Raw genomic sequence first — 24351 nt, forward strand, 5'->3', positions numbered from 1 at the left:
TGTAGAAAGAAGAACAGTTACAGACACCCTTTGTGGAGTATGCAGTTTTGAGATAGCATGAGTTGGTGTTGCAGCAAGAGGTCAAGAAGAGTGCATGTGCTGATGCATGGTATTAAACATGATCTCAGAATGCTATGAGCATGGTGCCTTTCAAATGTGGATAGCGTGAAGGTGGCATATAGTAGAGCAGAGAAAGGAGCTGCAGCCTTGTACCTCCAGTGTACTGACATTGGGTGTTGTCTGTGTTGAGTTTGCATGCTCCCTTTATGTCCATGTGGTTTCCTCTGGAAGTTGATTTCCTGCTGAATCGCAAAAATGTGCTGGTTGATAATTTATTTGCCTTGCTTAAATAGCTTCTGGTATGGAGAGATTAATGAAGTGGAGTTGATGGGTAAAATGGTTTTAGCTGTGTTCTGGAGTCTGAAGTGTGAAGAGTATAATTTCTGATGGAATGCATGTGGGATAAATTGGAGCTGGAAACATTTGCTCACTGACCCCCTACATATTTCCTTGGCAAATAGTTACAAGTAAAACATTCTGTAAGAATGCATTCTGAAAATGCATATCTGCATTAATAGTCCAATGGTCTACACAGAATTGGCAGCATACAGAAATGGCCCATTTAGGTTTGATGGCTGTAATATGAATCATCTCCACTACCTTTAATCGCTTGTGTAAGTAGCCAGCTTCCTATAAATCCATCTGTGCAATTTGGTTGTAATCTTGGACTTCTGAGTATGGTTTTAGTCCATTTTTTACACCATCATTCCCATGTTAAGTTACTCTACTTAGCCTTTCATTTGAACATCAAAATTAAATATTTGCAATTATTTTTCAATGTATTAGAGTTTGAAAATATTGCTGCTTAATGTAAATTTTTTGGAAAATTGTCAAATTTGCTCTCAAGGAATGGAGAGATGTGTTCAAATTACAGAAGTTCTGATTGAAGAGAACTATTCATTCATTATCTTCCAGGGATATCTTTTATGAGTTGCTGCGTGAATGGGAGGATAAGCATTCAAATCCTGGTTGGGAGTTTGAGAGAGCAATGGGCCTACGAATCAGGTAAACAACTTCAGAATTAGCTAAAGTGTATAGAACATATTTATTTGACTAGTGTCATGACGCTCTAGAGAGTATCACCCAGTTTAATGCTTTCTTCCAGCATTGGTTCCTCATCCTGCATGTGATGACTCTTCTGGTGCACATCCAAGCACTCTTTAAGTGTGATGAGTGTTTCTGCCTCTGCCCCATTTTCAGATAATGAGTTCCAAACTCTGATCAGCCTCTGGAGAAAATATTATTTCCTATCCCCGTTAAATTCCAAATGATCAGTTACTTGAAAATTAAAATGTACAGAATTTACCACCAAAAATAATCCATCTGCATGACAGAAACATCACTTTTATTTTTTCTTCTTGGTGTAGTAGTTAGTGCAAAGGTATGGCAGCAACCCATGTTTGAATCTGATGCTGTCTGTAAGGAGTTTGTTCGTTCTCCCTGTTGTCTGTGTGGGTTTTATCCCATGTTCCAAAGACGTCCAGGGTTAATAGGTTAAATGGTTACTTAGGTGTATTTGGGCAGTTCATTATTTCTAAATTAAATAATTAAAAATGATCTCTAAATGTATATTTATCTATCCTTTGGAAATCATCTTTTTCTGCCTTGGCTTATTGTGGAAATTAAATTTTTACTATTGTGGGTGGTGAATCATATGTATCTGTTTGACAGAAACAAGCAAAAATTTGGGTCCATCTCAAAGTTGTACTTTTGTAGATGACAATGTACTCACATTGACATTAATAGTTTTTTTACTCCTATTCGAAAATAAATCTGTTCTTATCATTGTACTGTTGGGTCTGCTCTGAGTCTTCCTGTTGTAATGAAATCAATGCCAATCTATCACACCTTTCCTCACAGTTACAATGTTTGAGTCCTGACCATATTCTCATTTGTTTCCCTTGTATCTGGCAAAATCACATCTTTCCTTTCAGTTGGGTACCAGAATTGTGCACAGTACTTGAGGTAACATGGTTGGGCATTGTGCTAACCAAATCTCCCTGCTCTTTTATTCTGCACCTGGCTTTGGAAGGAATGCATTCCATCTGTCTTTTCAACCACTTCATTGATATTCATTACAAAATCTTCATTAAGAACCTTGCCACATCTTCTCACAGCAATCCCTTCCTAATCACAGAGCACTGATGGCATAGTGGTATGCTTTTTTTTTTTTTTTTTTTTTTTTTTTTTTTTTTTTTTTTTTTTTTTTTATAAATTTGACTGCTTTATTTTTTGTAATAGTCTTCCCGGTTTTATCTATCGATGGGTCAAGTCTCCCCCTAGTAAAATGTGTCCCTGTGTGTCTGCTATCTTAAAAAAAAATGCCCTGCATAAATTCCTGGTCATTTTAATTATGTGCATAAATGTTCAACAAGTTCCAAGATTCTGAATAAATCTGGCACATCATCATTATGGATCTACCCACTGGGTCTGTTATTACTTCCTTTATCTTAATTGGCAGATTCTTATTAATTAATATAGCAACACCCCTGGCTTTTGAATTGTACGATGATGCCTCTACATGACCTACCCAGTCTCTCTTCAACTTGCGGTGTTCTAACTCAGTTAAATGTGTTTCTTGTATAAATGCTTTGCCTATTTTCTCCTTTTTAAGTAGTGTCAGTAACTTTTTTCTCTTAATTTGATTGTGAAGTCCATTAATATTAATAGTATTCATCTTACCCATCCATTTTCAGCTCTCTCCCATCTCTTCAACTCCTCCATCTCCCTTCTTTTAAAATCCCTCTTTAGATTGTTTGTACTCTTTACGCGATGACACAACTTCCAACAATAAATAAAAACAGTCAGGCCGTGTCTGCGGTTCATCGTCTGTTCAGGAATCTGATGGCAGCGGGGAAGAAGCTGTCCCTGTGCTGCTGAGGGCTCGTCTTCAGCCTCCCGGTGGTAGCAGTGAAGAGGGCTTGGCCTGGGCGGTGGGGTCTTTGAGGGTAGAGGCTGCTTTTTTAAGACCCCGCCTTGCTCTGACATGGATTTGCTTCTGATTCATGCGTAGGGAAGCAAGTCTGGCGTGTCCTTCGTGTCCTTCCATCCGATAGTACTCAGCGTCATATTCATTTCTTGAAGACTGTGTCCTCTGCTCTGTAGCAGTTGTCCAAGATCGCATAGTGGTATGCTTAAAGTGGTATGTGAGTGGAAAGAAAAAGGTTGAGAACCACTGATCTAGAATATGTGGATTGAGATAAGTTGTTTTTGGGCAAGGATATGTGAGGTAAATGGAAGACCTTCAAAGGTGAAATTTTGAGAGTACAGAGTTGTATGTTCCTGTCAGGATTAAAGGCAAGGTTAGCAGGCATAGGGAACCTTAGTTTTGGAAGGATATTGAGGATCTGGTTTGGAAGAAGTGAGGTGAATAGCAGGAATAGGCAACATGGAGCAAATGAGGTACTTGAGTGGTATTAAAAGAAATGCAAGGAAAACCTCAGGAAAGAAATTAGGAAGGCTGAAAGAAGACATGAGGTTAATTTGGCAAACAATGTGAAAGAAAATCCTTAGGGTTTCTACAGGTATATTAAGAGCAAGAGGATAGTAAAGGACAAAAATTGGTCTCCCTAAAGATCAGAGTGGTTGGCTATGTATGGAGCCAAAAGAGATTGGGGAGATCTTAAATAGTTTTTTTTAATCAATATTCACTCAGGAAACAGGCTCAGGGTCGAGGGAAGTAAGGAAAACAAGCAGTAATCTTATGGAACCTATACAGGTTAAAGAGGTGGAGGTGCTTAGTGTCTTAAATAAGGGTGGACAAGTCCCCAGGACCTAACAAGACATTCCCTCAGACCTTGAGTGAGGCTAGTGTAGATATCGCAGGGGCCATGGGTAGGGTGCCGGAGGATTGGAGGGTGGCTCATGCTGGTCTATTGTTTAAAAAAAGGTTCTAAGAGTAACCCTGGAAATTATAGGCCAGTGAACTTGATGTCAGTAATAGGTAAATTATTGGAAGGTGTTCTAAAAGATTGGATAGATGGGAAAGATGGGATAGCCAGGGAAGAGGGATAGTCAGCATGGCTTTGTGCGAGGTAGGTTGTGTTTAACCAGTCTTACATCGTTATTCGAGGTAGTTACCAGGAAAATTGATGAAGAAAAGGCTGTGGATGTTGTCTGCATGGACTTCAGTAAGGCCTTTGACAAGGTCCCACATGGGAGGTTAGTTAGGAAGGTTCAGACACTTGGTATTCATGGTGAGGTAGTAAACTGGGTTTGACATTGGCTAGACAGGAGAAGCCTGAGAGTGGTGATGGATGATTGCTTTTTAGACTGGAAACCTGTGACTAGTGGTATCTCTCAGGGATCGGTGCTTGGGCCATTGCTGTTTGTCATCTATATCAATGATGATGCGGTAAATTGGATCAGCAAGTTTGCAGATGGCACAAAGATTGAAGGTGTTATGGACAGCAAAGAATGTTTTCAAACCTTGCAGAGGGATTTGGACCAGTTGGAAAAAAATGGGCTGAGAAATGGCAAATGGAATTTAATGCAGACAAGTGTGAGGTGTTGGCATTTTGGAAGGACAAACCAAGAAAGGACATAACATTAAATGGTAGGGCACTGAGTAGTCTGGTAGAACAGAAGGATCTGGGAATACAAATACAAAATTCCCTGAAAATGGCATCACAGGTAGAGAATGTTATAAAGAAAATTTTTGGCATATCGACCTTCATAAATCAAAGTATTGAGTGTAGGAGTTGGGACGTTATGGTAAAATTATGCGCATAAGATATTGGTGAGGCTAAATTTGGAGTAATGTAGGAAGTTTTGGTCACCTAACTACAGAAAAGATATCAATAAGATTGAAAGAGTGCAGAGAATATTTACTGGGATGTTGCCAAGACTTCAGGAACTGAGTTATAGGGAAAGGCTAAACAGGGTCAAATTTTATTCCCTAGAGCATAAAAGAATGAGGGGAGATTTGATAGAGATATTTAAAATTATGTGGCGGATAGACAGACTAAATGTAGATGGACTTTTTTTTTACTGAGGGTAGGTGAGATACCAACCAGTGGACATTGGTTAAGGCTGAAAGGGGAAAGGTTTAGGGGGAACATGAGGGAGAACTTCTTCACACCGAGAATGGTGGAAGTGTGAAATGAGCTTCCAGCTGAAGTGGTGAATGTGGACTCAATTTTAACATTAAGGTACATGGATGGGGAGTGGTAGAGAGGGCTATGGACTGTGTGCAGGTCAGTGGGACGAAGCAGAAAAATGGTTCAGCATGGACTAGAATGGCTGAAGGGGGCTGTTCCTGTGCTGTAATGTTCTATGGTTCTAATCCTTATGCAGAGCCCTGATGAAGGGTCCCGACTTGAAACTTTGACCATTTCTTTACATCCACAGATGCTGCTTAAGTTGTTGAATTCCTCCTAGTCAGTTAATTTTTCAAGGCATATGCAGTCTCCTGTTTTAGTACACTATTTTATTTGAATGCACTGTTTAAAAAGTTTCTCAGAGAGCATTTTTGGTATTCTATGCTCCTTTATACATTTAATTTTCAAGTAATTGAAATTGCTGTTACTGCCCTGATATTTTAGTTATTTTCAAAAATTTACTTACAGATTTGCTGTATTATCTTTGTTGGACTCTAAAGTGATTGCCATTTTTTTGTTTCAACTCACTTTCTCATTTAATGTTGTTTCTCATTCAACATCCCTTCTTATTTCTTGATCTGGTGTTATCACCACTCTTGACCATACATTAATGAAAGGCTTAGGCCCGAAATGTTGGTTTGTGTCTTTATCTTTGCTTCATAAAGTACACTGTTTGACCTGCTAAGTTTCTCCAGCATTGAGTTTTTACTTTTTACAGTTATCACCAGTCTACCTTTTAGTTCAACCACCCCCTTCTCAAATGAAAACCTGGAATAGGATGCAATCCAAGGGAAAATAAAGTTGCCATTACGGCCTCATTTCACTACTTTATTGACTTTACCTCACTTTAATAGTTTTGATATTTATCATTTCCTTAAAATCATCTGAAAGCAAAACTCTCAAGATGCTGGAAAACTAAAATAATCACAGAAAATATGGAAACACTCAACGGGTCTGGCAGCATCTTTAAAGAAAAAAAATACAAAATTGAGATTTCAGGTTGATGACCTTGCATCAGAGTAACAGGTTGAAATGTTAACCCAAACATAACCTGATCTCATGAGTATCTTCCAGCTTTTTCTGTTTCAATTTTACTTTTTCATTAACCTGTTTGCGTTTAGTTATAGACCTTTAAACACAGCCAAACTTTTTTCTGAACCCTCTCACTGTGAATTTCCTTTGTGTTTCCATTGGACAGGCTGATGAAGATGTTCCTGTGATGTCAGGAGTCTGCACAAGACTGTCTATCAGAATGTTGAAATTAATCACTTGTAGCTCATTGCTTGAGCTCAATAACTGCTTCCACAATTGAATTTATGTGTCCAAATTAAGTAGCTTGGACTTTGTACATTACTTTATTTCGGAGTTTAATCAATAAATGGGGAAATGCAATTTTGAATTGGCTCCCCTTCCACTGCAGGCTGTGCCCGCTGTTCATGCGGTTCTGCTCAAATTGAAGCAGCTAGTTATCATTGACATTGGCTTGTGCTAGTGTAGATCCCGAAAACAACCCCCTATATTCTGGTAAGAAAATGCCCAACTTGCATATTCCCTATCATAACCCAAAGCCTCTTTTTTTTAATCCATACTGTTTTTCAGCAAGATGATGAGCTTCACTAGATTTACAGGAGCTTACTTCCCAATAACCATGGTCAATCACGACTAACGGAGGCTTCCCAATAACCATGGTCAATCACGACCAACGGAGGCTTCCCAATAACCATGGTCAATCACGACCAACGGAGGCTTCCCAATAACCATGGTCAATCACGACCAACGGAGGCTTCCCAATAACCATGGTCAATCACGACCAACGGAGGCTTCCCAATAACCATGGTCAATCACGACCAACAGAGGCTTCCCAATAACCATGGTCAATCACGACCAACGGAGGCTTCCCAATAACCATGGTCAATCACGACCAACGGATGCTTCCCAATAACCATGGTCAATCATGACCAACGGAGGACAAGAAGAACAATTATAATTAATTACTTTAGAGCTAAATCAAGTCGACTGTGTCACACTAAATGAATGGGAAATTAAGGCAAAGTGGCATCAAATCCATTTGCTTGATATTTGCTGATAATTTATGAGTTCTGATTAAAAGATTTTGTGATATTTTGATTTGTTCCAGGAACATGATGATCAATTTAAACACAGCATGTAACCACAGCCACTTTGCTCGATTGTTTCAGAAACAAGTGATAAGAGTGAGTATCTTGCTTACAGACTCCACCTTTCTCATTCATGGGTAGTAATTTGGCATTTATTTCTTAATTATTTTGATTTCTTATTTATTATCATAATTTACAACAAAGGTAGCAAATTATAATTGAGGGAAATATGCAGATCAAAAACAGTATAATCTCATGTCATCTGTATAGAATTTGATTACTGTTCCTTCACTTATTCATCTCTCTTTAGAAGTATATCGTGATATGACTTTTAGAGCTGTTAACTTGGATGGTACATTAAATGCCATTGCATTTTAACAATGGAATAAGCTTTTTTATCCATGTTACTTTTTTAACTGTCATTATATCCTTAGTTATAGACTTGTATAACATAGAAACAGGCCCTTTGGCCTACAATATCCAGCTGACCTTTATGGCCATGAACATTCATGCGACATGCCTGCCAAATGACTACATGTTTCCCTGCCTTGCCTATTTAACTGACATCTTAAATGTAGTAATTGTGTATGTCCCAGATACCAACCACTTTTTTAAAAAATATTTTATTTATATTTTCACACAAGCTTGTTCAGCCATATACAGTGTCATGCCAACAATGCCAGTTCACATTCAAATATACATATATTCATTTTCTTTATGACTATATATAAGCCTGTACCAAAGCCTGGTACAAGTATCGACCAACCCCCCCTCCCCCCACACATAAAACAAGATGACTCATTCAAACTTCAACCAACAACAACAAAATTTTAACACTAGGAAAATAAATAAATAAGGGGCAGGGATTGTCGCAGCTCAGTGGGTGGCCTCTGGCCGATATTCATTCCTTTTTTTTTTATTTTTATTTTTTTTTAAATTTTTTATTTTTCACACCATAAATCACATTAGCCATGATATACACTTTTTCTTTTTCACACATATACAGTGACTTTTTCTCCCCCCCCCCCTCCCTCCTCCCAAGCCACCCCCCCACCCCCCCTCTCATCCATTTTAGGTATACAATCTAGGTTGCATTAAACCAGTCAGACAATGTTGTCATTCAACAAAAATACACCAGAAATTCTACTGAGTCCATTCTTTTCTTTCCTTCTCCTTCCATCAATCTCCTTCCATGTTTGTCCCCGGTAGGTTTTCGCTATTGTATTTAATGTAAGGCTCCCATACTTGTTCGAATATTTCAATATTATTTCTTAAACTATATGTTATTTTTTCTAATGGAATACATTGATTAATTTCTATATACCATTGTTGTATTTTCAAATTATCTTCCAATTTCCAGGTTGACATAATACATTTTTTTGCTACGGCTAGGGCTATCTTAACAAATCTTTTTTGTGCATCCTCCAAATCAATTCCAAATTCTTTGTTTTTTATGATCTCCCTGCTGGATCTATTATTTCCTCTTCTATTTTAAATGGCACATTTTTACTAATTAATATAGCCACTCCTCTTGCTTTTGAATTGTACGATGCTGCTGTTACATGTCCTACCCAATCTCTCTTTAATTTCTTGTGCTCCAATTCAGTTAAGTGTGTTTCTTGGACAAATGCTATATCAATTTTTTCCTTTTTCAGTAAATTTAGTAGTTTCTTCCTTTTAATTTGGTTATGTATTCCATTAATATTTAAAGTCATATAGTTCAGTGTAGCCATTTTATATTTTGTTTATCTTCTCTTTCCGTTTTTCCATCATTACCTTTCCTCCTTTTCCATTTCTGTTTTCTTATTTTCAACTCTTTATAAGACAACATTCCTACAACATCCAACATTTTCCTTATTCTCCTATTTATATCTTCTTTATCCCCAATCTCCCCTTCCCCTCCTGAGTTGTCTTTTATCCCTTGTCGGACAACCACATCTCCCCTCTCCATTTGGGTTTGCGAATCCACTCGCAAGCGTCAACTGATTTTGCAGTGACCGCTATTTCCCCCCTCCCAGCCCCCCCCAGAAAAGATTTCACTTTTCATATGTCACAAAGGTCACTCTTTTAATTCCCTCCTTATTCTCTCTATTCCATTACCTTCCCTTATTAATTCTTGTCTATACTATCTATATTTTCCTCTAAGTACAGATACATTCACGTATGCACATTGTCTCTATTCACTCTTATACCTCTTTACCCGCATACATATCAATCGTGATCATTTTTACTCTCATTACCCGTCTTCATCCCTCAGTCTATTTTTGTCTTTACCCACATACATATCAATCGTGATCATTTTTACTCTCATTACCCGTCTTCATCCCTCAGTCTATTTTTGTAATTGTTCTGCAAATTTTCGTGCTTCTTCTGGATCCGAGAATAGTCTGTTTTGTTGTCCTGGAATAAATATTTTCAATACCGCTGGATGCTTTAGTATAAATTTATACCCTTTCTTCCATAAAATCGCCTTTGCTGTATTGAACTCTTTTCTCTTCTTTAGGAGTTCAAAACTTATATCTGGATAAATGAAGATTTTTTGCCCTTTATACTCCAGTGGTTTGTTGCCCTCTCTTACTTTTTCCATTGTCTTCTCCAGTACATTTTCTCTTGTAGTATATCTTAGGAATTTTACTAAAATAGATCTTGGTTTTTGTTGTGGTTGTGGTTTAGAGGCCAATGCTCTATGTGCCCTTTCTATTTCCATTTCTTGCTGTAGTTCTGGACATCCTAGGGTCTTAGGGATCCAATCTTTTATAAACTCCCTCATATTCTTGCCTTCTTCATCTTCCTTAAGGCCCACTATCTTTATGTTATTTCTTCTGTTATAATTTTCCATTATATCTATTTTTTGAGCTAGTAGTTCTTGTGTTTCTTTAGTTTTTTTATTAGATTCCTCCAATTTCTTTTTTAAGTCTTCTACCTCCATTTCTGCTGCTACTGCCCACTCTTCCATCTTGTCCATTTTCTTTCCCATTTCTGTTAAGGTCATATCTATTTTATTCACTTTCTCTTCTGTGTTGTTTATTCTTCTTCTTAAATCATTAAATTCCTGTGTTTGCCATTCTTTAAATGACTCCATGTATCCTCTAACAAGAGAAAGTATATCCTTTACCTTGCCTTTCCCTTCTTCTATTTCACTGTACTCTTCCTCTTCTTCCTCTGGGTTAGCCATCTGTTGTTTCTTTGTTGCCCTTTTCTTCTCTTCTTTCTTGTTTTCATTGTCTTCTGTGGTCTCTTCTTGCTGCAGGTATTCTGCAGCTGTCGTTGCCGGCTGTGGAGATCGACTCCCCAGCTGGTCCCCCCTCCCGTCGGTGTGTTTTTTTTTCATGTGCATGCGCACTTTTACTCGGCTCTGCGAGCCATTTTTGTAGTCCAATTTCTACCGACCTGAGGAAGCGGGCTTCTCTCTCCACAGCGGGTCTCTTCGGACAGGTAAGGCCTTCTCCTTCTTCCTCCGTTGTCTTCTCTTCCTCTCTTCTTACCGTTGATTTTGATTTTTCTTTTTTTGTCGCCATCTTCTTTCCACCTTTATACTCACTTTTCTTTAACTTTTATTTCTGTGCCTTTGTATTTTCTCGTTTTTCCCGACTTTTCTGGAGAGGGCTGGAATTCACCGTCCGGCCACTACTCCATCACGTGACTCCTCGCCGATATTCATTCCTTGATCGGGATCATTGCGAGGGAGAGGAAGCCGCAGCAAGGAATGGGGAAACCATTCATCGCCATGCGCCTATTTTGTATATGTATGGCTGACAAATCTTATGAAAAGTACCATATTTGTTTCTCAGGTTATGTTATTTACTTGTGACAGAGTATTTAGAGGTGGTTTTGGGAGGATTTGCTAGAGCAGCTTGCACACACACATTTTAAAACACAGAATATTTGCAGGACTTTTGCAGAGTGCTTTTTGCAAAAATGCAACAAAGTAGCAACGGCAGCAGCTTGCCTGGGAGAGCATGTAATTTTGCAGGCAGAGGGAGAACAGCTTTGCTCTCAGAGAGGGAAGGAGTGAGAGAGAAGGAGTCACAGAAATCAGTTCCAGAGGGACGAGATGGCAAACTTTGGAAGGCTGCCTGGTCAAAGGAGAAGGCTGGCGGTCTGAAAGGTGACCTGAAAGAAAGAGGATCATCTGGAGAACCCTGAAGGGGGAAAGTTTCGTCAGCAAGACTGATTGAGAAGGAATCAGTTGCGGATGTCCTGGTACAAAAATAATCTCTCTCTGAAAACCATCAAGAACCCTCCTGAGTGGTAACCATTTGTCTGTTAAGCACCAAAGACTGGTGAACTTTGTTAATGCTAACTTCTGTGCACAGTACAAGAATTGCCTGCAACCAGTGAGATTGGACTGTGATCCAAAGAACTTTTCTAATCTTAAATATACATTACACACACCTGTGCTTAGTATTAGAGGTTGGGGGGATTAGGTAGGTTAAGTAATAAGTTAAAGTTTAATTCTGTTTTCTTGTTCAAATATAATTAACTATTTTTGGTTAAATAACCCTGTGTTGTAGTGGATATCTATTGCTGCTGGTTTTGGGATCCTCTGGACTCTGTAACATACTCCAGGGAAATGCAGCTCTCCATTTCCATATTCCATCATTCGATACTAAGACTAGAGTTGGACTTCCAAGTAGCCACAATGCACTTTCTGGCCACTGCCAATGCGATTAACACAAATTGGATTTGAAATTTGAGCAACTTCATTGTAAGCCTTGTGTCCAATATGTTACCCAGCAGGAACAACTCTGGGTCCTGTGGGAATTGTTTACCAATAATTTTTCTCTAGGACTTGGCCTAGTTCTTCCCCAAAAGGCCTCACCTTGGCTCATGAACAGATTGTGTGCAAGAACGTCTCAGTCGCCAGCCACATCTGAAACATTGGTTCGAGAGTTCTGGTTTTGATCTGTTTATTTTCTGCGGCATTAGATACAGCTGGTGCAAGAAATTATACTGTACCTACCTGTATCTTGCATTAATGATCATGGTCATGCTGTCCCGGCATAAGTCGGACCAGCATCCCTCATCAATTACAATACCCAAGTCCGACTCCCATCTTTCTCTCGATCTATGGGGGCCTGGTTTGGGTCCATCTGACTGGAGCAGGAAATGCATTGCAGAAATTAATTTCTTTCCACTCCCCTTTCTTTCTTTTTTTTTCCCTCCCAAGATACATACATTTTCTTTTTCAAATATATACAGTGTCATTTTCTTCCCCCCCTCCCTCTTCCCATGCTACCCTCCCTACCTACCCCCCATTCATTTAAAGTACAAAATCTAAGACACATTAAACCAGTCAAACAATGTTGTCATTCAATAAAAATAAACAAGAAATTCCACTGAGTCAATTCTGTTCATTTCCTTCTCCTTTCGTTAATTTAGGTGGTAGATGTCCTCGGTAGGTTTTCTCTATTGTGTTTCATGTATGGCTCCCATATTTGTTCAAATATTTCAATATTATTTCTTAAATTATATGTTATTTTTTTCTAATGGAATGCATTTATTCATTTCTACATACCATTGTTGTATTCTCAAATTATCTTCCAATTTCCAGGTTGACATAATACATTTTTTTGCTACGGCTAGAGCTATCTTAACAAATCTTTTTTGTGCACCATCCAAATCAAGTCAAAATTCTTTATTTTTAATGTTACTTAGGAGGAAGATCTCTGGGTTTTTTGGTATATTGTTTTCTGTAATTTTATTTAATATCTGGTTTAGATCTTCCCAAAATGTTTCTACTTTCTCACATGTCCAGATTGCATGAATTGTTCCCATTTCTTTTTTACAAAGAAAACATCTGTCAGATACTGTTGGGTCCCATTTATTTAACTTTTGAGGTGTAATGTATAATCTGTGTATCCAGTTATATTGTATCATACGTAACCTCGTACTTATTGTATTTCTCATTGTTCCAGAGCATAACTTCTCCCATGTTTCCTTCTTTATCTTTATATTTAAATCTTGTTCCCATTTTTGTTTAGTTTTACCATTTGTTTCCTCATTCTCCTTTTCTTGCAGTTTAATATACATATTTGTTATAAATCTTTTGATTGTCATTGTATTTGTAGTCACATATTCAAAGTTACTTCCCTCTGGTAACCTCAGACTACTTCCTAATTTGTCCTTCAAGTAGGATCTCAATTGGTAATATGCCAACATTGTATTTTGAGTTATATTATATTTATCCTTCATTTGTTTAAAGGATAATAATCTATTTCTTGAAAAACAATTTTCTATTCTTTTGATCCCTTTTTTCTCCCATTCTCTAAAGGAAAGGTTATCTATTGTAAAAGGGAGTTACTGATTTTGCGTCATTATTAGTTTTGGTAATTGGTAATTTGTTTTATTCCTTTCTACATGAATCTTCTTCCAAATATTGAGCAGATGAGGTAATACTGGAGAACTTCTACGTTGTACCAATTTTTCATCCCATTTATATAATATGTGTTCAGGTATCTTTTCCCCTATTTTATCTAGTTCTAATCTCGTCCAATCTGGCTTTTCCCTTGTTTGATAAAAGTCTGAAAGGTATCTTAATTGTGCGGCTCTATAATAATTTTTGAAGTTTGGCAATTGTAAGCCTCCTTGTTTATACCATTCTGTTAATTTATCTAGTGCTATCCTCGGTTTCCCCCCTTTCCATAAAAATTTCCTTATTATTTTCTTTAACTCCTTGAAGAATTTCTCTGTCAAGTGTATTGGCAATGCCTGAAATAGGTATAGTATCCTTGGGAAAATGTTCATTTTAATACAGTTTATCCTTCCTATTAGTGTTAGTGGTAAATCTTTCCAATGCTCTAAATCGCCCTGTAATTTTTTCATTAGTGGATAATAATTGAGTTTATATAGATGGCCGAGATTTTTATTTATTTCTATACCTAGGTATCTTATTGCTTGCATTTGCCATCTGAATGGTGATTCCTTCTTAAATTTTGAGAAATCCGCATTATTCATTGCCATTGCTTCACTTTTATTTACATTAATCTTGTAAACCGACACTTCTCCATATTCCTTCAATTTCTTATATAATTCTTTTATTGATAGTTCTGGTTCTGTTAAGTATACTATAACATCGTCCGCAAATAAACTGATTTTATATTCCTTGTCTTTTATTTTTATTCCTTTTATATTATTTTCTGTTCTTATCAATTCTGCTAGTGGTTCTATAGCTAACGCGAACAATAAGGGTGATAGTGGGCATCCCTGCCTTGTTGATCTGCTTAAATTAAATTGCTTTGATATATATCCATTTACTGTCACTTTCGCCAATGGTCCCTTATATTGCTTTAATCCAATTAATATATTTCTCTGGTCAACTGAATTTCTGCAATACTTTGAATAAATAATTCCATTCTACTCTGTCAAAGGCCTTCTCTGCGTCTAAAGCAACTGCTACTGTTGGAGCTTTACTCCCTTCTACTGCATAAATTAAGTTAATAAATTTACAAATATTGTCAGGTATCCGTCTTTTTTTAATAAATCCAGTTTGGTCTAGATTTACCATTTTAGGTACATACTCTGCTAATCTGTTTGCTAATAGTTTAGCTATTATATTATAATCTGTGTTAAGTAATGATATTGGTCTATATGACGCTGGTGCGAGTGGATCTTTCCCTTGGTATTACTGTAATTGCTGTTTTACATGAATCTGGTAAGCTTTGTGTTTTGTCAATCTGGTTGATTACTTCCAGGAGGGGAGGAATTAATAAATCTTTAAATGTTTTATAGCAGGGGTGTCAAACTCAAATTCACGGAGGGCCAAAATTAAAAACTTGGACGAACTAAATATTTATTGAAAATTTTCAACAACATCTGCATGTTTTCTCTTCTTTCAACATATGTAATGTTAAACTTTTTCTTATTAAAATAAATGTTTAATAATAGTTTTGGATAAACTCTTTCCAGAAGCATTAACAAATGAGAAATAAAATATTCAATAAATAATATTTCTCTATAGAGGATTTGTCAAATGTTGCTAGTGTGCTGTCGAATAGTAAAATCTGAGGGCTTTTGAGAATGTGGGAGAATAACATGATTCCTGAAACAATCAAATGGGTGACTGATTGTGGGTATGAACTCTAGCAGGGTTATTTGCCATGCCCTTTTTCCGTTGGTACAGATATCCTTTGATTTACACACTTTTCAAATTTTATGCCTAATGAGCTTGTATCCAGGTGCAGGACCATTTTTAACCAGGAATATATTTATCACTGTGACATGAAACTATTGGAAGATCGTTTTATCCTGAGATTAAAGTTCATAATCCGCCTGTGTGCGGGAGTGCGGGGTTTGCGGGCGATCGGGTTGGACAACGACAGTGTGGGGGCATCGGCTCTTGCTGCAGGGCGGCATCTCGGCAGATCAGCGGGTCGGCCTGTGGCAGGGAGGTGGAGTGGGCAATGGTCCTGGCGAGGTCAGGCCCAAGGCCTCCGGTTCCGGGCACTGGGAAGTGGCCTTGGCTTCCCCTGACACCGGCCATGCCCCAAAACCTGAATCCACGGTGAGACCCTGCAACGTAAACAGAGGAGGTGGGGGCGATTAGCGGGCTGACGCCATTGCATTCTGGGATTTATTGTATTAGCTGTGCATGTGCTATACTGGCGCGGCGGCCAGCGGGCCACCTCTAATACATTTTTGAAATGATCTTGCGGGCCAAATATAATTATAATTCGGCCCACGGGCCAGAGTTTGACATGTGTGTTTTATAGAATTCTATTGGGAATCCATCCTCTCCTGGTGTTTTATTATTTGGTAGTTTTTTTATTATCTCTTGTATTTCTACTATTTAAAATGGTTCTGTTAATTTATTTTGTTCCTCTATTTGTAATTTTGGTAGTTCAATTTTAGTTAAAAATTCATCTATTTTGCCTTCTTTCCCTTCATTTTCAGTTTGGTATAATTGTTCATAGAATTCTGTAAAATTTTCATTAATCTCCATTGGATTATATGTGATTTGTTTGTCTTTTTTCCTTGATGCCAATACCATTTTCTTAGCTTGTTCTGTCTTAAGCTGCCATGCTAGAATTTTATGCGTTTTTTCCTCTCGTTCATAATATTTCCGTTTTGTCTTCATTATGTTCTTCTCCACCTTATATGTTTGTAGTGTTTCATATTTTATTTTTTTATCTGCCAATTCTCTTCTTTTAGTTGTATCTTCCTTCATTGCTAATTCTTTTTCTATATTTACTATTTCCCTTTCCAACTGCTCTGTTTCCTGATTATAGTCCTTCTTCATCTTGGTTACATAGCTTATTATTTGCCCTCTAATGAACGCTTTCATTGCATCCCATAGTATAAACTTATCTTTCACTGATTCTGTATTGATTTCAAAATACATTTTAATTTGTCTTTCAATATATTCTCTAAAATCCTGCCTTTAAAGTAGCATGCAGTTTAATCTCCATATATACATTCTTGGAGGGATGTCCTCTAACTCTATTGTCAATATCAGGGGTGAGTGGTCCGATAATATTCTAGCTTTATATTCTGTTTTTCTTACTCTATCTTGCATACGAGCTGATAACAGAAATAGGTCTATTCTTGAGTATGTTTTATGTCTACCTGAATAATATGAATATTCCTTTTCCTTTGGGTGTTGTTTCTTCCTTATATCCAAAAGTTGCATTTCTTGCATCGATTTAATTATAAATTTGGTTACTTTGTTCTTTCTGTTAATTTTTTTCCCAGTTTTATCCATGTTTGAATCCAAATTAAGGTTGAAATCCCCTCCTATTAGTATGTTCCCTTGCCTGTCTGCTATCTTCAAAAAAATATCTTGCATAAACTTTTGATCTTCTTCGTTAGGTGAATATACATTGAGTAGATTCCAAAACTCCGAATATATCTTACATTTTATCATTACATATTTCCCTGCTGGATCTATTATTTCCTCTTCTATTTTAATTAGTACATTTTTACTGATTAATATAGCTACTCCTCTTGCTTTTGAATTATACGACGCTGCTGTTACATGTCCTACCCAATCTCTCTTTAATTTCTTGTGCTCCAATTCAGTTAAATGTGTTTCTTGCACAAATGCTATAACAATTTTTACTTTTTTCAATAAATTTAGCAATTTCTTCCTTTTGATTTGGTTATGTATTCCGTTAATATTTAAAGTCATATAGTTCAACGTAGCCATTTCACACTTTGTTTATCTTCCCTTTCCGTTTCTCCATCATCACCTTTCCTTCTTATCCATTTCTGCTTTCTTGATTTGAACACTTTATAAGACAACATTTCTAAAACATCAAACATTTTCCTTATTCTCCTATTTAAAACTTCTTTAACCCCATTCTCCCCTCCCCTTCCTGAGTTGCCCTTTATCCCTTGTCGGCAACCAAATCTCCCCTCTCCATTTGGATTGGCGAATTCACTCGCAAGCGTCAACTGATTTTGCAGTGACCGTAACTCCTCCCCACCCAGCCCCCCCCCCAGAAAAGATTTCAATTTTCATATATAACAAAGGTCACTCTTTTAATTCCCTCCTTATTCCCTCTATTCCCTTTCATTCCCTTATTAATTCTTATCTATGCTCTATATATTTTCCTCTAAATACGGATACACTCATGTATACACACATCTATATACCCATACACACACATACATATAGTTCGTGGTCATTTTTACTCTCATTACATGTCTTCATCTCTCTGCTTGTTTTGTAGTTCTGCAAATTTTTGTGCTTCCTCTGGATCCGAGAATAGTCTGTTTTGTTGCCCTGGAATAACTATTTTAAGTACCGCTGGGTACTTTAACATAAATTTTATCCTTTTTTCCATAAGATCGTTTATGCTGTATTGAACTCCTTCCTCTTCTTCAGGAGTTCAAAACTTATGTCTGGATAGAAAATTTTTTTTTGACCTTTGTATTCCAGTGGCTTTTTGTCTTTTATTTTCTTCATTGCTTTCTCCAATATATTTTCTCTTGTTGTATATCTTAAAAATTTTACTAAAATGGATCTTGGTTTTTGCTGCGGTTGTGGTTTTGGGGCTAATGTTCTATGTGCCCTCTCTATTTCCATTTCTTCCTGTAATTCTGGTCTTCCTAGGACCCTGGGGATCCAATCTTTTATAAATTCTGTCATATTCTTGCCTTCTTCATCTTCCTTAAGGCCCACTATCTTTATATTGTTTCTTCTATTATAGTTTTCCATTATATCTATCTTCTGAGCTAACAGCTCATGTGCCTCTTTAACTTTTTTATGAGATTCTTCTAATTTCTCTTTTAAGTCCTCTACTTCCATTTCTACGATTATTTCTCGTTCTTCCACATTATCCACTCTTTTTCCTATCTCTGATATGGCCATTTCTATTTTATTCATTTTTTCTTCTGCACTCTTAATTCTTCTTTTAATCTCATTAAATTCTTGTAATTGCCATTCTTTCACTGATTCCATATATTCTTTAAAAAAAGATATATCCATTGTCTTGCCTTTCACTTCTTCTTCCATTTCTTTCTGTTCTTCTTCTTCTTCCACTGGGCTGACCATCTGTTGTTTCCTTGTTTTCTTTTTACCCTCTTCTTTCTTGTTGTCGTTATTTTCTATGTTCTGCACCTGTTGCTGTGTTGCAGGTGTCTCTCTCAGCTGTGGAGATTGACTCCGCAGCTGTTCCCCCCTCCCGTCAGTGTGTTTTTTTTCATGCGCGGTTGCGCACTTTTACTCGGCTCTACGAGCCATTTTTGTAGTCCCGAGCCTGGCACTTCCACTGACCTGAGGGAGCGGGCTTCTCTCTCCGCGGCGGGCCTCCTCGGACAGGTAAGGCCTTCACCTTCTTCTTCTGACGTTCTTTCATCTTCTCTTCTTCCCATTGTTTACGACTTTTCTCTTTTCATTGCCATTTTCTTCTCACCTTTATTTTTACTTTGTTTTAATTTTTACTCTTGTACCCTTGTGTTTTGTGCATTTTTTTTTCAACTTTTCCAGAGAGGGCTGGAATTCCCTGACCGGCCACTACTCCATCACGAGACTCCTCCCCACTCCCCTTTCGAATCATGTATACCAACCACTCTTAGTGAAAGGAGAACACTTAATCCCTTTATAAACTCCTTTCTCTCTCTTAAACCAATGGCCTCTTGTTTTTGATGCCCTTACTATGAGGGTAAAGATGTTGACTGTCAACATCAGGGCCAACTGCGGCCCATTGCTCATTTTAATGTGACCCAGGGTGAATTTTTAAAGCAAAATATCTACAGATGTTCACATTGCATCATTAAGCAGTCAGCTGGACACTTGGGTCATAAACTGTATTCATTGAGAAGTGTGGAGGAATGTTGAAGACAGCCTTGTCGTTTTTTTTGATCTTTTCTCCTGTGGTTATTTTGCAACTGACTTTTTTATTTTGCACTGCTTTTTACTTATTTAAATTAAATTTAAGAGCAGATACAGAAATCCTTACTATAATATGTGAGCACATCAATAAACTACTGAAATGCCAACAATTATACTTTTCAGTAGTGTTATTTTGATAGAAAATGAATTGTCAATTGCATAGGGGTTTTCTGGTTTAAAAACGTTTTTCTTGTAGTGTAATTGGTTGAAGCCTGTTTGCTTAATATTATTTGGGTTGTGACTCCTTATATTGTTTCTGTAAGTGGCCTGCAATCAAAAAAGTTTGGCCACCCCTGATCTACCTTACCCATGACACTCATAATCTTATATACTGTTATCAGGTCACTCCTTGGCCTCTTTTGCTACCAGGAAAACAAACCTAGCCTATCCATAACTGAAGTGTTCCAATCCAAGCAATATCCCAGTGAACACCAAAATCCTAGAGAAATTCGCCTGAACAAAATTGGTGGGGGGTGGGGGGGGGGACAGGAGAGGGAGGAACTCAGGGCCACCTGCAAGAAGTCACAGGTGAACAGAGATGAGAAGGCACATGAGAATAAAAGCTGAAAAATGAAAGGGGGTTGGGTAGCTCTCTTAATGGAGAAGGGATGTTGGAGAATAGGGATGTTGAGGAAGTCAGAGGGCGAGGTGGAGTGTTGGGTTCAGATAGATGGGAGAGATGAGAGAGTCTGAGGGCTAGGGGAGTGGGAAATGGAGCTCCGAGAAGAGTTGAAGTGGACGGGTAGCAGAGATGAGTTCGAGGGGAGATGAGGGGTCTGAAGGCTATGGATGGGAAGAAAGGGGGAAGCTCAAATGAGTAGATGGGGAGGGGGAGTAGGGAGAAGTGTGAGCAGATAGAGATGGGTAAGAAGTGCATCATTTCCCCCCCCCCCACTCCTTGCCCTCTTACTCATCCCCATCTACTTCTTTGAGCTCCCTCTTTCTTTCCACCCCCAGTCCTCAGACCATCTCTTCTGAGGACCACTCTAGCCCCACTACCCTTTATCTCCCCTCTCGGACCTCCTCTACCTTCTGAACTCTCCAACCCTCCAACTCCCCCCCCACACTTCCCCAACCCTCCCATTTTCCCCATCCTAGTCCCTCCACCCTCTCTATTCAGAGAGATATCCCCTCCCCTAATTACCCCAGCTTTTTTTTTCTTGTTCCCTCCACTCCTGTGCCATTTATGACCTTGCCTGTGGCCTTGTGTTCCTCCCCTGAACCATTTTGTTTAGTCGCCTGCCTACTTCTGGCTAATGCCTTGATGAATGGGTCAGGCTGAAATGATGGTTACATATCTATCTTTGCTACATCAAGAATGCTGCATAATTTGCTGAATTTTTCCACATTTCTGAGAAAATTACAATCATAGTGTTTGCTTATTTCATGTTTAATTCAACATGCTGCACTCTCCCCAGCACCATCTCATCACTGCACACAATACTTTCCAAGTATGTCCTGATCAATGCTTTGTAAAGTAGCAATGCAACATCCCAACTCGTATTTTATATCCCAATGAATAAAGGAAACCATGCCACGTTTCTTTGCCTCCTTATTTATCTGGTTAGCTACTTTTAAATAACTATGGATTTAGACCCCCATTTCTCTTTGTTCATTAACATGTTTTGTTTATTTTTTTTCCTCGTATGTGTTTATTTACCTAGTTTCTTCTTGCATGTATCTTGTTATTTGCTTCAACTGCAGCATGTAGTGGTAGGTTTACATTTTAATATTCTCTGGATAATGAAGTTTTCCATGGATTCCTTATTGAATTTTGTGGTTACCATACCTCAGTGGGAGGGATTACCAAATTGGAAAGCTCAGACTTTGTATCCTAACTGTATTAACTTTGATATTTATCGGTTCGTTTAAGCTAAAAGCAGAGCAAGTAATTGAAGGAAAGTTAGTTGTGACTCTGTAGCTCTGGCAAACTTCAGCTTGGGGACTATAAAATCTCATATTTAGAAATCTTCATGTGAATTATTTTAATTTTTCCATAGATGTGTAAAGGTACAGCAGGAATGCTTATGGGCAGTGAGCATCCTGATCAAGATGTGCTGGACATATTTGGAACCAATAACCTTAACAAACTGAAGAGGCTGCAGGAACGCTTTGTTGTTCCCCAGAACATTGGGGGGCCGTGTCCACCTCCAGCTTTCTCTGGCTGCCAAGTATTCTTCAAAGATTTTCTTCTGTGTGCAGGGAGGTAAGTTTTGATTAAATTTATTTTATAATCAACTTCATGGATAATTTCAAATCAATTCACAAAATAATTCCTTTGAAGTATTTTAATCACCTAGGTTTCAGTGGAGGGATAATAAAGCAATCTTCAACTTAAACACTCCATCTCCACATGCACTTTTATAGTGATGTCTCTGATCAGTGAAAGTAAACTCTCCCTCCAGCAGCTAACATCTTCAACACAATTTTCACAGGAATATAGTTAAAATGTAATATTGAAGTTAAAATGGAGTTAGAGCAGATCATTGAATCATAATGTTACACAGCACAGAAGCAGGCCATTCAGTCTAACTTGTCCATGCTGACCAAGTTGCCCATTTTTGCAAGACCCATATGTCTCCAGAAAGAGAAATTTGAAGGCTTTGAAGAAGAGTTATTATTGGAGATATTTTGGGAGAGAATTTCAGGAAATAATATCGATAGCATAGTGGAAAAAAAAGCAGAGGCCGCATATGGAGAAGAAAGAGTTAAGTGTGACGAACTTGTGTTAATCTTTAGTTATAAAATTTATATATTTCTTAGTAAAGTGAGTTTGTGGACTGTGTACAGAGTCACACACAGGTCACAGCATATTTCAAGAGTTCATTTCGGAGCTGATGCATCTGGAAAAACAAAGCTCTAAAGCTGAAGTAGTTTCTTAATTGAAGACTCAAGTACTATGCATGGTTCTTAAAAGCATTTTTGTGTACATTCAGCGTTATGCTGGCAACTGTTTCAAAACTCAAGTACCATTTGAATGACTTGTGTAGACTCATATAACCACTTAAACAGAGATGAGGTCAGATGTTTGTGGATGTGAAGTGGTGTGGGTTTTGGACAGAAATGAAACTGAAACGGTCGTGATGTCATATCACATGATTTCTGAGAAGAGAGACATTTTGAAACCAGTGGAAGAAATTGACCCTACTTTAAAAGACACAGGGATTAACAGTAGTCTCTGGAGAGAGAAGGAGATGCTGTTCTGTATTGTATTATCCTTATAGGAGATGCTCAAAATCAGTGGCCATAAAAAAAGAGTCACTTCACTGTCTCTTTGAATAAGGAGGACAGTTTCGGAATTGAAGATTCAGTAACCAGAAAAGGTACTGTTGTGTGTTACTCCTGGAAAAGGGGAACACAAAACAAGTGGTTGTAAAGTAAGTAAGACCACCTGGCTCTTGATTAAGAAAGACATCAGTGAAAAATAGACTCTATAACTCTTAGGCAAAATAAGAGGGAGTTTGTGAAATCACTTGGAGGAAAAAATATCTCTGAAAGACAACTCATCAAAAGACCCGAGTTTAAGGAGATCAGAAGACATCATGTTTAAAAGTGCTTCATACTCCATTGAGGACATCGACATGAGGCAGTGTCTTAAAAAATCAGCCTTTGTCCTCAAAGACCCCCACCACCCAGGCCATGTTCTCTTCACTCTGCTACCATTGAGGAAAAAGTACAAGAGCCTAAAGATGAGTACTCAGTGACACAAGGACAGCTTCTTCCCCACTCCCATCAATTCCTGAATAATCAATGAACCAAAGACACTGCCTTACTTTTCATCCACTGTTATTGTTATTATTTTATATGCAGTACATAGTTAAAAACAAGATTATGTCCTCTTGAAACCACAATGCTACCCACATATCTGTGATTACACACCAGTCAATACGAGATGCCGTTTCTGCTCCTGACAAAACAAAAGGTAAAAACTACACAAGACTAAAAACACACCTACACAAAAATACATAGAGTGAAAAAAAACAGTGCTAATAATACAATAAAAGATGAAAAATTAGACAATAGGCACAGTGGAGACAATCACATTTCAGAGATTTTAGAAAGTCCAGTGCCTTGAAAAGAAGAACCACCACACCGTTCACAAGTCCATACAGGCCCATCAGCTTCAGCACCGTAACTTTAGAGAGACCCCTATGGCTTCCTTTCTGATCTCACCATCCGCTGCAAGGCCCCGTGGTCCAAGATGGCACAGCCTCCCAAACTTCCTGGCCACACCAGGCTTCCAGACACCTCTGCAGAACAACCAACCAGGCATACGCCGCCTGCTCTGGACGTAGCTCTGCAGAACCGCCACAGTGTCTCCTCCTTGGCCACTGGCAGCACCTGATGTTCAGAAGCCTTGTTCCCCCCACAGACCAGGCCACACAGCTTCTTCCACACACCTTCACCGTGGTTCTTCCCAGCTTGCTGTCTTAATTGCGCTTATGTCCAATATATAAAATGGTTATAATATGCATGTTTGCACTGTGATGTTGCCGCAGAACCACTGAGATTCATGACTTGTTCATGACAGTAAATCCTGATTCTTATTACTGCTGAACTTCAATATAAAAATCTTCAAGCAAAACAAAAGATGTTTGATGCTGAAGTTTAAAATGGACTTTTCAGACTTAAGATTAATCTGTAATAGTTTAAATTTTCATACACACACACATATCTAAATTTGTGCATAGTGGGAATTAAGTTAGAGTTAAGTTTAGAGATAATTAAAAAATGTTATGTT

At 38.0% G+C, this 24351-nt stretch overlaps 1 protein-coding gene across 1 annotated transcript in view; it reads left to right on the top strand.

The window, feature by feature from the left end:
- Positions 1 to 24351, top strand: part of cdan1 (codanin 1) — a 157231-nt gene that overhangs the window by 68067 nt on the left and 64813 nt on the right. Inside the window, 3 exon segments of the mRNA XM_069915504.1 lie at positions 976 to 1065; positions 7297 to 7372; positions 21611 to 21816. Of these exon segments, the coding sequence (XP_069771605.1) occupies positions 976 to 1065; positions 7297 to 7372; positions 21611 to 21816 (372 nt within the window).

This window comes from Narcine bancroftii, chromosome 2 (assembly GCF_036971445.1).
Source record: "Narcine bancroftii isolate sNarBan1 chromosome 2, sNarBan1.hap1, whole genome shotgun sequence".
Classification (NCBI taxonomy): Eukaryota; Metazoa; Chordata; class Chondrichthyes; order Torpediniformes; family Narcinidae; genus Narcine; species Narcine bancroftii.